General features: G+C 35.6%; 1 protein-coding gene across 31 annotated transcripts in view; it reads left to right on the forward strand.

The window, feature by feature from the left end:
* Positions 1-16,150, forward strand: part of GULP1 (GULP PTB domain containing engulfment adaptor 1) — a 314,696-nt gene that overhangs the window by 194,573 nt on the left and 103,973 nt on the right. Inside the window, exon 6 of one of the 31 annotated variants that reach the window (XM_063647688.1) lies at positions 10,487-10,645. The exons of the other annotated variants lie outside the window; for them this stretch is intronic. Coding sequence (XP_063503758.1) covers positions 10,595-10,645 — 51 coding nt within the window. The 5' untranslated portion in view covers positions 10,487-10,594. The remainder of the gene's footprint in view (positions 1-10,486; positions 10,646-16,150) is intronic. 31 annotated transcript variants of the gene reach the window in all.

A 16,150-nucleotide genomic window follows, 5' to 3' on the forward strand; every position in this document is an offset into this window, starting at 1 on the left:
ATAGTAATTTCTCACTTCAGTTGTTATAGACATAAAGGAGTTAGTGCTACAACAGTGTCTGAAATAGTGTAATTTTTTTCTCAGGCAACCATCAGTTCTGTCCCTCAGTTCTGTTCTTAGAGCCATTCAATTCATTGGTTCTGGCTCATCCAGATTATCCAGGATAATCTCCTTTACATAAAGTGAACTGATTAGAGATGTTAATCGTATCTATGAAATAATTTTACAGCAACACCTAGATTAGAATTTGATTGAATAACTGGGCACTATAACTTAGCCAAGTTGACACATAAAACTGATCTCATACAAGTATTAATGATGGACAAGGTTAAAAAGGCAAATTGGGAAGGCTTTGAATGGCAAAAGCAACAGTTTGGGTTGTAAATGAATCCAACAGGATTTGAGGAAGATAAATCGGTAGTGATAAAAAAGTCAGTTTGGATCGAGAGTGATAGAATGACATTAAACCTCTTAGGAAGTTATTTTAATGGTCCAAGTGTGTGGTAATAAGTTTACCATAGGGTAGTAGATAAATTTGCAGTGGAAAATAAAGATGTGCTTAATATTCCAGAGGAAGAATTGATATAACATAGGAATGGTATATAAGTAGATAATAAGAAAAAATATCTATTTTCATCCTGGCTAAAAGAGAGAATCATCATACCATTAAAAGATTCCATCAATACCTAATTTCTTGAGAGTTTTTAGCATGAAGTGTTGTTGAATTTTGTCAAAGGCTCTTTCTGCATCTATTGAGATAATCATGTGGTTTTTGTCTTTGGTTCTGTGTATATGCTGGATTACATTTATTGATTTGTGAATGTTGAACCAGCCTTGCATCCCAGGGATGAAGCCCACTTGATCATGGTGGATAAGCTTTTTGATGTGCTGCTGGATTCGGTTTGCCAGTATTTTATTGAGGATTTTTGCATCAATGTTCATCAAGGATATTGGTCTAAAATTCTCTTTTTTGGTTGTGTCTCTGCCAGGCTTTGGTATCAGGATGATGCTGGCCTCATAAAATGAGTTAGGGAGGATTCCCTCTTTTTCTATTGATTGGAATAGTTTCAGAAGGAATGGTACCAGCTCCTCCTTGTACCTCTGGTAGAATTTGGCTGTGAATCCATCTGGTCCTGGACTTTTTTTGGTTGGTAAGCTATTGATTATTGCCACAATTTCAGATCCTGTTATTGGTCTATTCAGAGATTCAACTTCTTCTTGGTTTAGTCTTGGGCGGGTGTATGTGTCGAGGAATTTATCCATTTCTTCTAGATTTTCTAGTTTATTTGCATAGAGATGTTTGTATTATTCTCTGATGGTAGTTTGTATTTCTGTGGGATCGGTGGTGATATCCCCTTTATCATTTTTTATGGCGTCTATTTGATTCTTCCCTCTTTTTTTCTTTATTAGTCTTGCCTAGCGGTCTATCAATTTTGTTGCTCTTTTCAAAAAACCACCTCCTGGATTCATTAATTTTTTGAAGAGTTTTTTGTGTCTCTATTTCCTTCAGTTCTGCTCTGATTTTAGTTATTTCTTGCCTTCTGCTAGCTTTTGAATGTGTTTGCTCTTGCTTTTCTACTTCTTTTAATGGTGATGTTAGGGTGTCAATTTTGGATCTTGCCTGCTTTCTCTTGTGGGCATTTAGTGCTATAAATTTCCCTCTACACACTGCTTTGAATGCATCCCAGAGATTCTGGTATGTTGCGTCTTTGTTCTCGTTGGTTTCAAAGAACATCTTTATTTCTGCCTTCATTTCGTTATGTACCCAGTAGTCATTCAGAAGCATGTTGTTCAGTTTCCATGTAGTTGAGTGGTTTTGAGTGAGTTTCTTAATCCTGAGTTCTAGTTTGATTGCACTGTGGTCTGAGAGACAGTTTGTTATAATTTCTGTTCTTTTACATTTGCTGAGGAGTGCTTTACTTCCAAGTATGTGGTCAATTTTGGAATGGGTGTGGTGTGGTGCTGAAAAAATGTATATTCTGTTGATTTGGGGTGGAGAGTTCTGTAGATGTCTGTTAGGTTCGCTTGGTGCAGAGCTGAGTTCAATTCCTGGGTATGCTTATTAACTTTCTGTCTCATTGATCTGTCTAATGTTGACAGTGGGGTGTTAAAGTCTCCCATTATTATTGTGTGGGAGTCTAAGTCTCTTTGTAGGTCACGCAGGACTTGCTTTATGAATCTGGGTGCTCCTGTATTGGGTGCATATATATTTAGGATAGTTAGCTCTTCTTGTTGAATTGATCACTTTACCAACATGTAATGGCCCTCTTTGTCTCTTTTGATCTTTATTGGTTTAAAGTCTGTTTTATCGGAGACTAGGATTGCAACCCCTGCCTTTTTTTGTTTTCCGTTTGCTTGGTAGATCTTCCTCCATTCCTTTATTTTGAGCCTCTGTGTGTCTCTGCATGTGAGATGGGTTTCCTGAATACAGCACACTGATGGGTCTTGACTCTTTATCCAATTTGCCAGTCTGTGTCTTTTAATTGGAGCATTTAGCCCATTTACATTTAAAGTTAATATTGTTATGTGTGAATTTTATCCTGTCATATGATGTTAGCTGGTTATTTTGCCCATTAGTTGATGCAGTCTCTTCCTAGCATCGATGGTCTTTACAATTCAGCATGTTTTTGCAGTGGCTGGTACTGGTTGTTCCTTTCCATGTTTAGTGCTTTCTTCAGGAGGTCTTGTAAGGCAGGCATGGTGGTGACAAAATCTCTCAGCATTTGCTTGTCTGTAAAGTATTTTATTTCTCCTTCACTTATGAAGCTTAGTTTGGCTGGATATGAAATTCTGGGTTGAAAATTCTTTTCATTAAGAATGTTGAATGTTGGCCCCCACTCTCTTCTGGCTTGTAGAGTTTCTGCTGAGAGATCTGCTGTTAGTCTCATGGGCTTCCCTTTGAGGGTAACCCGACCTTTCTCTCTGGCTGCCCTTAACATTTTTTCCTTCATTTCAACTTTGGTGAATCTGACAATTATGTGTCTTGGAGTTGCTCTTCTCGAGGAGTATCTTTGTGGCATTCTCTGTATTTCCTGAATCTGAATGTTGGCCTGCCTCGCTAGATTGGGGAAGTTCTCCTGGATAATATCCTGCAGAGTGTTTCCTAACTTGGTTCCATTCTCCCCGTCACTTTCAGGTACACCAATCAGATGTAGATTTGGTCTTTTCACATAGTCCCATATTTTTTGGAGGCTTTGTATTGATGGGACGTACCTCAAAATAATAAGAGCTATCTATTACAAACCCACAGCCAATATCATACTGAATGGGCAAAAACTGGAAGCATACCCTTTGAAAACTGGCACAAGACAGGGATGCCCTCTCTCACCACTCCTATTCAACATAGTGTTGGAAGTTCTGGCCAAGGCAATTAGGCAGGAGAAGGAAATAAAGGGTATTCAATTAGGAAAAGAGAAAGTCACATTGTCCCTGTTTGCAGATGACATGATTGTATATCTAGAAAACCCCATTGTCTCAGCCCAAAATCTCCTTAAGCTGATAAGCAACTTCAGCAAAGTCTCAGGATACAAAATCAAATGTACAAAAATCACAAGCATTCTTATATACCAATAACAGACAAACAGAGAGCCAAATCATGAGTGAACTCCCATTCACAATTGCTTCAAAGAGAATAAAATACTTAGGAATCCAACTTACAAGGGAAGTGAAGGACCTCTTCAAGGAGAACTATAAACCACTGCTCAGTGAAATAAAAGAGGATACAAACAAATGGAAGAACATTCCATGCTCATGGGTAGGAAGAATCAATATCCTGAAAATGGCCATACTGCCCAAGGTAATTTATAGATTCAATGCCATCCCCATCAAGCTACCAATGACTTTCTTCACAGAATTGGAAAAAACTACTTTAAAGTTAATTTGGAACCAAAAAAGAGCCCGCATCGCCAAGTCAATCCTAAGCCAAAAGAACAAAGCTGGGGGCATCACACTACCTGACTTCAAACTATACTACAAGGCTACAGTAACCAAAACAGCATGGTACTGGTACCAAAACAGAGATATAGATTAATGGAACAGAGCAGAGCCCTCAGAAATAACGCCACATATCTACAACTATCTGATCTTTGACAAACCTGACAAAAACAAGCAATGGGGAAAGGATTCCCTATTTAATAAATGGTGCTGGGAAAACTGGCTAGCCATATGTAGAAAGCTGAAACTGGATCCCTTCCTTACACCTTATAGAAAAATTAATTCAAGATGGATTAAAGACTTACATGTTAGACCTAAAGCCATAAAAACCCTAGAAGAAAACCTAGGCATTACCATTCAGGACATAGGCATGGGCAAGGACTTCATGTCTAAAACACCAAAAGCAATGGCAACAAAAGCCAAAATTGACAAATGGGATCTAATTAAACTAAAGAGCTTCTGCACAGCAAAAGAAACTACCATCAGAGTGAACAGGCAATCTACAAAATGGGAGAAAATTTTCGCAACCTACTTACCTGACAAAGGGCTAATATCCAGAATGTACAATGAACTCCAACAAAGTTACAAGAAAAAAACCAACAGCCCCATCAAAAAGTGGGCAAAGGATAGGAACAGACACTTCTCAAAAGAAGACATTTATGCAGCCAAAAGACACATGAAAAAATGCTCATCATCACTGGCCATCAGAGAAATGCAAATCAAAACCACAATGAGATACCATCTCACACCAGTTAGAATGGTGATCATTAAAAAGTCAGGAAACAACAGGTGCTGGAGAGGATGTGGAGAAATAGGAACACTTTTACACTGTTGGTGGGAATGTAAACTAGTTCAACCATTGTGGAAGTCAGTGTGGCAATTCCTCAGGGATCTAGAACTAGAATACCATTTGACCCAGCCATCCCATTACTGGGTATATACCCAAAGGATTATAAATCGTGCTGCTATAAAGACACATGCACACATATGTTTATTGCAGCACTATTCACACTAGCAAAGACTTGGAACCAACCCAAATGTCCAACAACGATAGACTGGATTAAGAAAATGTGGCACATATACACCATGGAATACTATGCAGCCATAAAAAATGATGAGTTCATGTCCATTGTAGGGACATGGATGAAACTGGAAACCATCATTCTCAGCAAACTATCGCAAGGACAGAAAACCAAACACCGCATGTTCTCACTCATAGATGGGAATTGAACAATGAGAACACATGGACACAGGAAGGGGAACATCATGCTCCGGGGACTGTTGTGGGGTGGGGGGAGTGGGGAGGGATAGCATTAGGAGATATACCTAATGTTAAATGACGAGTTAATGGGTGCAGCACACCAACATGGCACATGTATACATATGTAACAAACCTGCACATTGTGCACATGTACCCTAAAACTTAAAGTGTAAAAATAAGAAAATAAAATAAAATAAAAATTAAAAAAAGAGGAATAAATGAAAATACCTTAACCTCAAAAAAAAAAAAAGATTTCTGCTACTTCGCTCACTTTTGGCATCCACTGGTTACAAATTAATCTGATAAATTTAACAGAACTACTTAAGAATTATTATTCTCCCTGGAGAAATATGTAATAACATTTGTGTTTAAATGTCTTCAGTTTTAAAGCAGTAGTGTTCTGTTTTATTTTGTAATTCTTTTTGAGAACACATTTTATTTCTACATTCTTTCCATTTATGGAACATTGATTTCAAAAATTCACATTTAATATTCATAGTGTAATGATTTGAGATCATTTGTCAATATAAAATAATAAATGATTTAAAATAAGCATTGTTCTATGTAGGGTTCATTAGTTTTGGAGTTTTCTTTAATGTGCAGTGACAGCATTAATATTAGTTCATTGGGAATCTTTTGTATTATCCTGTGTACTCTGTAGTGGTGTTTCCAAGCTAAAGGTTATTAGCTATGAAAAAATGTGGTCATGAAATCAGTGTAGTGGGTCATAGGGACATATATTTAGAGATGGGTAGCAAGGGCAAAAAAGGTGATTGCAGTTCAAGCTGAGTAGGAGCTGGAGGAGAAGAGTACTGAGAATTTCGATGTATTTTGAAAGTAAAGTTGACAGAATCAATAGATAGATTAGGTATTAGTTTCTTATTGCTACTATAATTAGAACGTTAATGCAGAAATTTAAAAAATTCTGTTTCCTTCAATTTTTTACGAGAATGCTAAACTCTCTTTTCTATAAAGATAAAATGCTGGCAGACTTGTATTTTAATCAATTTATTTTTCTGTTAGAGTGAGACAGTCATTTCCTAGATGAAGAATTGTGACAAATGTTTCATTAAAACTTTTTTTATTAAATGTTTTATTCTAAAATGTATAATTATCCCCCAAAAAGTTTAATGTATTTATCCTTTTATGAAAAATCTATCTTTAAGATATACAAAAATGCAAGGATGTTTAAGAATGAAGTTATAAAGAGATTACTACCTTACTTTGCATGAGGCAGCAGGAAAGAAAGTCAACATTCCTTGATTATCTGTTTACTGTGTTCCAAGCTCTAAAAGTGAGCAAATCTAAAACAAATAGTAACATGGACCTTCACCTTAAAAACTTATGACGTCCCTGTGGAGAGGAAACAGTCACATGAAACAGAGAAAGTATTTTGGAAGAAAAGTACATAATGATAGCCAACATCTATGTCGTTATCTTCTTAACTATGGAACATCTTAAAATCAAATATAGAAATATAATATAACACATTCCTTGCAAACCTTTTCAAAACCATGTCAGGGAGTTTTACAGGTGAGAAAACTACATAGATAATCAACAACAAAATAAAATAAAAATGTCAAGGAGAGGTTTACAAAGAAAGATTACCTTACATTTCAAAGTTTTCTAGAGGTATCAAAGTTTTACATATGACATGTACACTGTTTGCCACTTCGTTTGTTTAATCAGAGAGAAGGCTTGCTGGCCCAGTGAGTTGTGTGGTTTCTAGTGTGGCTTTCTCATCTTTACAATCTAAATTCGCCAACAAAAATAACCTATGAGGCTTTATTTGGGTTCAAAATACAAACAAAACGACAAGGAACAAAAACACTGCCTTCATCCCCCTCCCCCCCCCACACACAAAATATGTAATATCAGATGTGACAGTAAAATATTAGAACTTGAGGATTCTAACCCTTAGTTGGTTGAAAACCACATGTTGGACACTTATGTTTCAAACTTTTAACTAAACCTGCCCAATAGTAATCATAGAAAAATCAGAACCTATGTATCTGACTTGCTCAGATGCACCCCTCAAGAGTAAGCTCTATACCAACAACTCTACTGATTCTACCAGAATTTTATAGCCACATAGTTGCTGCATCCTATTACAGTAATTAGAGCAGCCATTTCTGGGTCAAACTGTTTGGGTTCAAACTTCTACTCTCTCAACTGTTATCAGAATTATGTAACTTTTCTGTCCTTGAGTTTTTTTACTTGTAAATGAGATTAATAACTACAAATATCAAACTGGTTTGTTAGGATATTTAAATGAGTTAATATATTTTTTTAAAACTTAGATCAGTGTTTGGTATGACAAAAGTTTATTGTTATTAATATAGTTGTTATAAAGGAAGTGTTCTGTCAACTCTGGAGTTGACACTAGTCATTACTATCTCTTGAGAATAATGTAGCATTGAAAAGCAGAGAACGAACTACTTAGAATGTGTATCAGGTATTTTATTTTTTCTGTTTGCATCAACTGAAGTACTTGCAGTGACCACTCTGAAAGGATCTATGGGGAAGGAATGTTTTTTCCTGAAGCACAACAGGAGACTCAATACGGCCACCTTGGTGGAATTATATACAAGAGAATGCTTTGATCATTAAAGAATAATACCATTGTGATTATACTTTCCTATTACGTTGAAGTAATAGGAGATACTTTGAGGTAACTACATTCTGGAACAAAATATTAACGCAAAGATTGTCCTGGTCTTAAAATCAAATATAGAAAGATAAGGCAGTCCTTGTAAACCTTTTGAAACCATTAGGGAGTTTTACAAGTAATCAGTTAATGAAGAGAGAGTTACAACATTATTTGGCTTAATGAGTCATAGTAAAGAAGGGTCTTAATATAAAAAAATCATTTTACTAATGCTCTTTAAATTGTTTTTTGAAAACATATGATAAATTACCCTTCAATGAAATATTAAGATTGGTATATGACCTAATTGAAAAAAATTCAGGTTTTAGAAATAAATGACATCTATTAGTGTGTCAAAAAAAGGAAATGAAGAAAGAAAAATCTTCAGATTCAACTCTTTGGAATCATTGAAAGTTGGGCAAAAGGTACAACTCTGTAATCGATGAGATGCCTTGTTGAAACATCCCAAATGGTTTTGAATTGCAATTTCATGAGATTCTTTAGAGCAGCTTTATAAAAGCAGCAAACATAAGCAGTTGCCAGTTTTGCTGGTTATAGATACCAGGGGAAATATAAGAAACATAAAGAGCTCAACTGCATTTCCAGATAATCTATATCATTTATCCAGAAATGAGTCTTTAATTTCAAAGCATAGGAACCACTTTAAAATTTGGTGTTACATGACCTTTAAAAAACATTTTATTAGATTTTAGAACTGGTCTTTAATAATGCTAATATATATCATTTGTATTCATTCAAGCATTTTAAAATTAAAGAATGAGCATATAAAATGAAGCTTAACCATCATTTTTCTAATTAAAGAAATAATATATACTATAATATGTATTGATAATTTGGGATCTGTTATCACTTGGAATTTTTGCTTTATGTGCCAAAGTAATACTGACACATGTTTAAAAGGAAATTAGAAATCTGTAAAATGTTACCTTTCCCTTGTCCTCTCTACAGTGGGAAACTATATGGTGTTTTTTATGCCAAAAAATATGAAAGCAAATAAAAGTATAGTGATAACTGGAATTTTGTTCAGTTGTGACTTGTAGTAATAGCTAGTATGTGCTTATAAAATACAAGAACAAATGGAAAAAAGGAAATGGCAATAAATACCTAACATTGCATGGCTTCTGGATTCCCGAGATAAACTTTCAGTTAATTCTGAAGGTTATCATCATTACAAACTATTATTCTACATCTGAGAGTACTCTAACAAAGTGTTATATAGCTGCTAGAAATTATTGAATAGGAACTAAAAACTTTTATTAGTACTCATTACATTTCAGTAATTACTATAGTATCATTTTATTTTTTTAAAAAAGGCAATATATGTGTTATGGATTCAAAGACAGTTTTGAAAAGGACTTTAGTATTCATTATTCAAACTCGGTTATTTTCTTGATAAGGTCATTCAGGACCCAGAGAAGTTGTGATTTGTTTAAGCTTACACAAGAAGATAGTAGCAAACTTAGGTGTTGAATCAAGTATCTGATCTTGTTCAACATCCATTTGTCTATTTATTGCGATATACTGTTCCTAATTTTGGGGAGTACTTAACCAGCAGATGAAAGACCTAAAGACAAGTAAAATATGTATATGTGTCTGCCACTTGTATATGTTGTATGTGAAATTGCTTCATCTGTGGAGCCCTGCCCCTGTCTGTTAAATGATTCTCTGGACATCATTTTAAAGTAGGCAGAGGTTTGGCAGAGATGCAAGTGAGCTAAGTAGACTAAATAAAGTCTATGTATTAGCCTCCCTAACACAGGGGCCACATGTCTAAGCTTCCATGAAGTATTGTATCTTTCTTTATTCTGCTTTGCTTAATGATATTTTTTTAACATAATTCCTGGATAAAAATGCTTTGGTGTTATCTATGTCCTTAAATGGTTCTTCACCTTCAGAGCATCTAGTTATACATAGGACATTTTCTGAAAGTTGAATATATTTATCATTTATTTCATATTTCTGCATAGATGTGTTTGGCCCTAGATGAAATAATTTTTACTTTTTATTTTATTTTTCAGAGAGGGTCTCACTGTATCACCCAGGCTGGAATGCAGTGGCACAATTTTAGTTCACTGCAACCTCTGCCTCCTGGGCTCAGGTGATCCTCACACTTCAGCCTCCTGAGTAGCTGGGACTACAGGCCTGCACCACCAAGCCTGGCTAATTTGTTTGTAGAGATGGGGTTTCACCATGTTGCTTATGCTGGTCTTGAACTCCTGTGCTCAAGCGATCCACCCAACTTGACCTCCCAAAGTGCTGGGATTACGGGGATGAGCCACCATGCCTAGCCGAAATAATTTTAAAAAGCTTGTTCATAGCTAGAGAGTGTAAAGAAGGAAAGGACTGATTTGATCTCAAAAGGGTCAAGCAATAGCATTCTGAAGACTGGACTGTGAGACTTCAGGATCTGAGCAGAAAGGAAAAGTAGAGATTATAGTTTTGGAGGGAAAAAAAAACATGTTTCCAAAAAGTAAAAAACATTTAATGTTTTTATCAATGCCATTTCAGTAATGGTGTTTTGATGAGCCACTAAAGTCAGCATATAAGTGACTAAAATCAGCATAAAAGAAAATTAGCAAACAGGTGAGCATGTTTTATTTGTTTTGTTTTTGTTTTTTTAACAGAGAACGTAGGAGAAATGAGAATGAAGAGGAAAGGATTGTTAAGAGAAGTAAAATGTGGCAGAAAACACCAAGGTTTTGGAAATAATTTAGATGTGAACACAGAAATTGATGCTATCAATGGATTATGTGGTTGCTTTTCAAATATTGATTAGGAAAATGGTAGGTAAAAGCAATTTGCCTCCAGATTCACTCTTTGTCATTTGATTCGAAAGGTCTAAGATGAGGCAGGTGGCCAACACACTCTAGAGACACAAAATCTCTTCAGAAGACAAATTAAGATTTCTACTCATGACGTTCTTTCATTTTAAGAGACATTTTAAAGGAAATAATGTCTCATCCCTTAGGCAACATATACATAAATTCACATATTTTACATCAAAATAAAGTCATGTTTGTCTTTCTTGTAGTATTTTGAACTACAGGAAACTTCACTTCCAGAGCTGTTATGCATATTTTTACATTTAAGAATAGTCTCCTGTTGTGCGCTTATTTCTTCAGTTTCCAGAAAAGTGTGTATCATCTATTTTTTTTTCCTTTTTGCTAGAACTAAGTGGTTTATTTCTCTAAACTTTTAAATCATTTTCATAAACATAAACATAGACTCCAGATAGTATATCAGATAGTATTAAAACACCTCCTCTTTCAATATCTTGCACAGATGTGATAGCAAAGCAGTACAAAGAGGTTACTGGGATGTGGTGTAATTCATACAACCAAAATCTGAGGAAAAATGTATCTCCAAGTATGGAAAACATAGGATAACACAATGAAAAATCAACTGTTTACATTATTAGGTCTTCAAAGTGTTATATATTTAAGAATAATAACTTTTATTTTGGAAACACAGTATGTGCTAATTATTAAAATTTAAGCAGCACAGTTAAGCACAAAATTAAACACATTGCTCAAACTCTATCAGGCAGAAATAACCCACTATTGACTTTTGGTTAACAGTATTCCAGGCATTTCTTTGCATAAATACAAGTGCAAGAATGGAAATACTGATAAAAAATAGCATTTAACATATAAACAAGACTCCACCAATAATTTTCTGAGCATTTCACATCTGTCATCTCATTTAATCCTTAGAAAAGCCCAGTGAGATTGGACTATTTATACGTCCCATTTAACAGCTAAATGATAACACGAAACTGTAAGTAAGGAAAGTGATGCTGGGGATGAATGGATAGACTCATAGGAAGAATTAACTTTAAAAAAAAGAAATTATAGCATGGATACTATTTTAGAATAACATTGAACTTAATTTAACAGAAGAAAAAAAAGTGAAGTGAATCGAAGGGGTTACTAAATTTTTTATATATCTATCTCTTTGCCAAAAGAGATATTAGTTCCTAAAAGGTTGTTTTAAGGTTCAAGAAGGTGATTATGAAAGTCATTAACTGTTTGGCATCATTGTGTTTTTCCTTAATAGCACATTTCAATTTTTGACAGTAATGCATATCATACATGAATGATGAAGTGAATAGCTGACTTAAATTTCTGCCTGGTAGCATACTCCGCCCCAGTTTTTGTTTCTTATTTTAGTCTTACTTGCCAGGATTTGCAACGTTTACATTTTGTTCTGAAATTATAATTTCCATAGCAGTTTAATCTAAATTACATATTGAAATGCATTCAGATCACCAAACACTTTATTTACTATTTCTTCTTCTCTATTTATGAGACCTATGTTTATAAATTTCAGTTTTCCTCCTCAAGATGTTTTTCTAAAAATGACCCAATGACTTGGGAGTTTTGTGGGGTTTTTCTAAAGTTTCTAAAACCTAGGAAAACTTAATTACCATAATATTTAGAGGTTAATGCCAACATTATAATAGGTCTCAGATTAGCAGCTTAAAAAGCAAATAATACCAATAATCTACCATAGCTATATTTTATTATTGGATTTTAGAAAACTTTACTGCATAGAATACCACTCTTTCCAAGCGTAATGAATGCTCAAACTTGAGAATATCTATCATCTTTATGTTTGGATCTTTCTTTGCCTCAGAACATTAGTCATTGTTGCACAGTCTTCCTTTATTCTCCTGTTTAAAAAAATCTGAATCCATCCCAATTTCCCTCCTTGAAGGTGTCTTACTTTTTCTCCGATGCCTGAGACTTCATTTTTTATCCTTACATTTTAGTTATATAATTGATATGTTTTAATGCTGATTGTCCTGTTCCGTTGTTCCTCAGGGTTCTATCGTTAGAACATTTTCTTCTTTCTTCTACTCCCCTTGGGAAGTCTCTTTTACACCCATGACTTAAATCACCATCCATCTCTTGATGACTTTCCTGCCTAAATATCATCCCTAAACTCCAGACCCAAACATTTGTCTAGCAGACACATAACTTTTAAAAGACTTTAATAAAACATAAGGACAAATCCCAAATCAGGCTTATGACCGTCTTCAATAACCTTATCCTCCTCTATCTGAGCCAGAAACACCACTAAGAACTGTTGGTTTCAGGTGACACTAACTCAATCTGGCTTCAGCAAGAAAGGGAATGCATTGGTTTACATAAAAGAACACCTCACAGGGAGGGCTGTCTCTAGGCCAACTTGATTCAGGGCTCATTTGATAAACTCTTTCCTTCAGTTTTCACTGGGTTGCCTCAGTTCTCTGACTCTACCTACTGGCCCCTGGCAGAGTCAGATTTACATGACAACTCTCAGATCTACTTCTCTAATAACTCAAATTCACCTTCCTGAATAGAATCTTGCTGACCCTTGTGGGTCTGATATGGATCATGTGCCCTTCTTAGCCAGTCTCTGGATAATGTGTTCATGCCAGCCAGTGAATGATGAACTCATTGACTTAACCCATGTGACATAATGCATTCCCAGACAACATGGACTGATTGTGGAGAAAGGGTAGGTCCCTAAAGGAAAGCCAAGCCAGTTACTGGAAGAAAGGAGAAAGGATGTTATAGATACAAATACCATTAAAAAAGCACTCTGCCACAGGTATCAGCTGTGACCAGTGTTCCCCTCCCTTACCATCTGCATCTCATTAAACATTCAGACTTCTTGTTTGTTTCAAAACCTCTTGAATATGTGTATTTCTCCACATAGCTACTACTGTCCACCTGGTGTCGGTCAGTGCTTCTCCTAATGTCTATGATGAAACAGCAGATTTTTTCCCTAATCTATCACAGACTCATATTTTTCAAATCTCTTATAGTAATATATATATTCAAAAGGATGCCTCCTTTGTCAAAATGCTATAACAATTGGTAAATGCTGGCTCTCAGTGTCTATATTTATCTGGCATGCAACACTTGCTGTCAACTGCTATAGGCCACCGTCATCTATCTCACACACAGACCCGTACAGTAGTGTCCACACATCAGGTGGACCTCCTCTTCTTCCCAGTTCCGATGCTGCTCCAAAATAGGAGTGAGCATTTTTAAATGAAAATCTAGTCATTTTATCTTCCAACCTGAATATCCTTAAGAAGCATCACATTTTTCTCATATTCTTTTCCTCTCTCCTTAACATGACTTTTGGTTTGTCTTCTCAAGCTTCATCTCTCTTATATGTTCTTTTTTTTCTATGTGCTCCTTTGTTTTTTCTCACAATCTCTTTCCACTCTTGCTCTCCTCAGGGGCTCTGTCTTTACCTTGAACATACACAGGCTCCACTATACTTCCTTGCTAAATGTCAACGCTCTGCTTAGCTTGTTCCTCCTGGAAGACTTACCTGATACCACTTTCTTCTCAACTAAATCACTGACTCAAGGGTTTTTGTGGTATCCTGTGCTTAACCACCCTGTTCTAATTCTTCTAATCCTATTTTGTAAATTGCTTATTTAGTTGTCAGTATGTATGCTTTCACTAGACCAAAGGATCTTGGGAGGTAAGGCCAGATCTTGTTCATCATTATATCTCTGCCCCTAACACTATGACTAATACCTTACTTTCACCAGTTACTGTGGAGATTTGGTCAATTAATGGGTCCATCTGAGGAAATTTAAAGAGGGAACTCAAGCTAGACCAGACTGTTCATGCAACACAATTCTATACCCAATGCCTAGACTATACCTACATATATGCCCTCTTCTGGGCCTTCCCAGGCCCCAACCCCATCACCCTACTTTACCAGTTCCACTCTAATTTAAGTCTTAGCAAACACCTGTAATGCCTTGAAGCCAGAAAGTGAAGTCCTCCACTGTGTTGTCAAGGCCACCAGGAGAAGTGGGTAGAAAATTAGTCCCATGTTCTTCAAAATATAACAATAAACTCACTTATCCAAACAAATAATAGTGATTAAGGGGTATTATGCTATTACTGCAACAGAACCAACAGTTTAGAACTGGGAAGGCTGTGTACTATAAGCAAAAAAACATGGGCTTTGGAGCCTCATCGAAATGAATTAAAAGTGGACACTACAACTTAATGGCAAGCCTAGTATTTAACTCAGTTTTCACACATCTAAAATGCAAATAATACCTTCTTTATAGAGCTTTTGGGACATTAAATTAAAAAAAATCTGTACAGTGCCTAGCACATGGTTGGTGCTCATTAAACGTTAGTTTTTCTCTTTTTTCTTTTTCAAGTATACCAAGATTTAACAAAGATTTGATATACCTTTATTACATGGAAAAAAAAGCTTCCATGATTTCAAACAACTATCTTACAGATGGGATTTTTTAGAATATAGCACATTTATTAGGAGGTTAGTCCCTGATTCCTTGCATATTTTAATAACACGACCATTTCAAAATTCAACATTACAAAATTGCAGAACCAAATTGAATAGATTTGCACAATCCCCCTCTCTTCCTGCCCTGTCTCCCAAGCAGATTTTATCTGTGACAGAATTACTCACTAATGATGATAGGCATGGCAGCAATGGCTAATTGCTTCCTAGGAGATTTAGATTCAGAGAAGCATGAGTCACCTCACCTCAGATTCTGCAGGTTCAGATAAGAGATAGTATCTTGAGCATCAAAGTAAGCAATGAAGGGGCTTGACCAGCTTTTAGTTGATCCCTAGCTATAATCCTAAATAATTAAAACTAGCTTTCTAGCTCCCCCAGAGTTTGCATTTATTTCCAAGAAATGCCACACCACTTTCTTGGTTACATATCTGTTTTTATTGCTCATTAGAATGGTATTGCTCTAGGCTTGCTCACACAAACATTTGGCGAGGAGATGATGGAATAAAAACAAAGCAGCAAGCTTTACCAGGAAAGAAGCTATTTTTATTTGCAGATATTCAAACTAAAAAATATTATTCGGAAACTTCTGGGGAAAAAATGAGCAAGATTAAATATACTCAAGCGTTGCCAGAAGAAACATGTCAATAAAAATAATTATTTTTAGAGTGTAGAGTGAGAAAAAAAACCTTTAAAATTTAAGCAATGAACTTAGAATTTTACAGATGGTTTTATATGCTTGTGTGTGAGTGTGGACATAGCAAGTTAAAGGAGTAAAACAGACATTATAATTGATATGGTTTGGATTTGTGTCCCTACCCCAATCTCATGTCCAATTGTAATTCCCAGTGTTGGAGGTGTAGCCTGGTGGGAAGTTATTAGATCATGGGGGGCGGTTTCTCATGGTTTAATACCATCCGCCTTGGTGTTGTCCTGGTGAGAGTGAGTTATGGCAAGATCTGGTTGTTTAAAAGTGTGTAGCACCTCCTGCTCCTTTATCT

The sequence above is a fragment of the Pongo pygmaeus genome, chromosome 11 (assembly GCF_028885625.2).
Source record: "Pongo pygmaeus isolate AG05252 chromosome 11, NHGRI_mPonPyg2-v2.0_pri, whole genome shotgun sequence".
NCBI classification, from domain to species: Eukaryota; Metazoa; Chordata; class Mammalia; order Primates; family Hominidae; genus Pongo; species Pongo pygmaeus.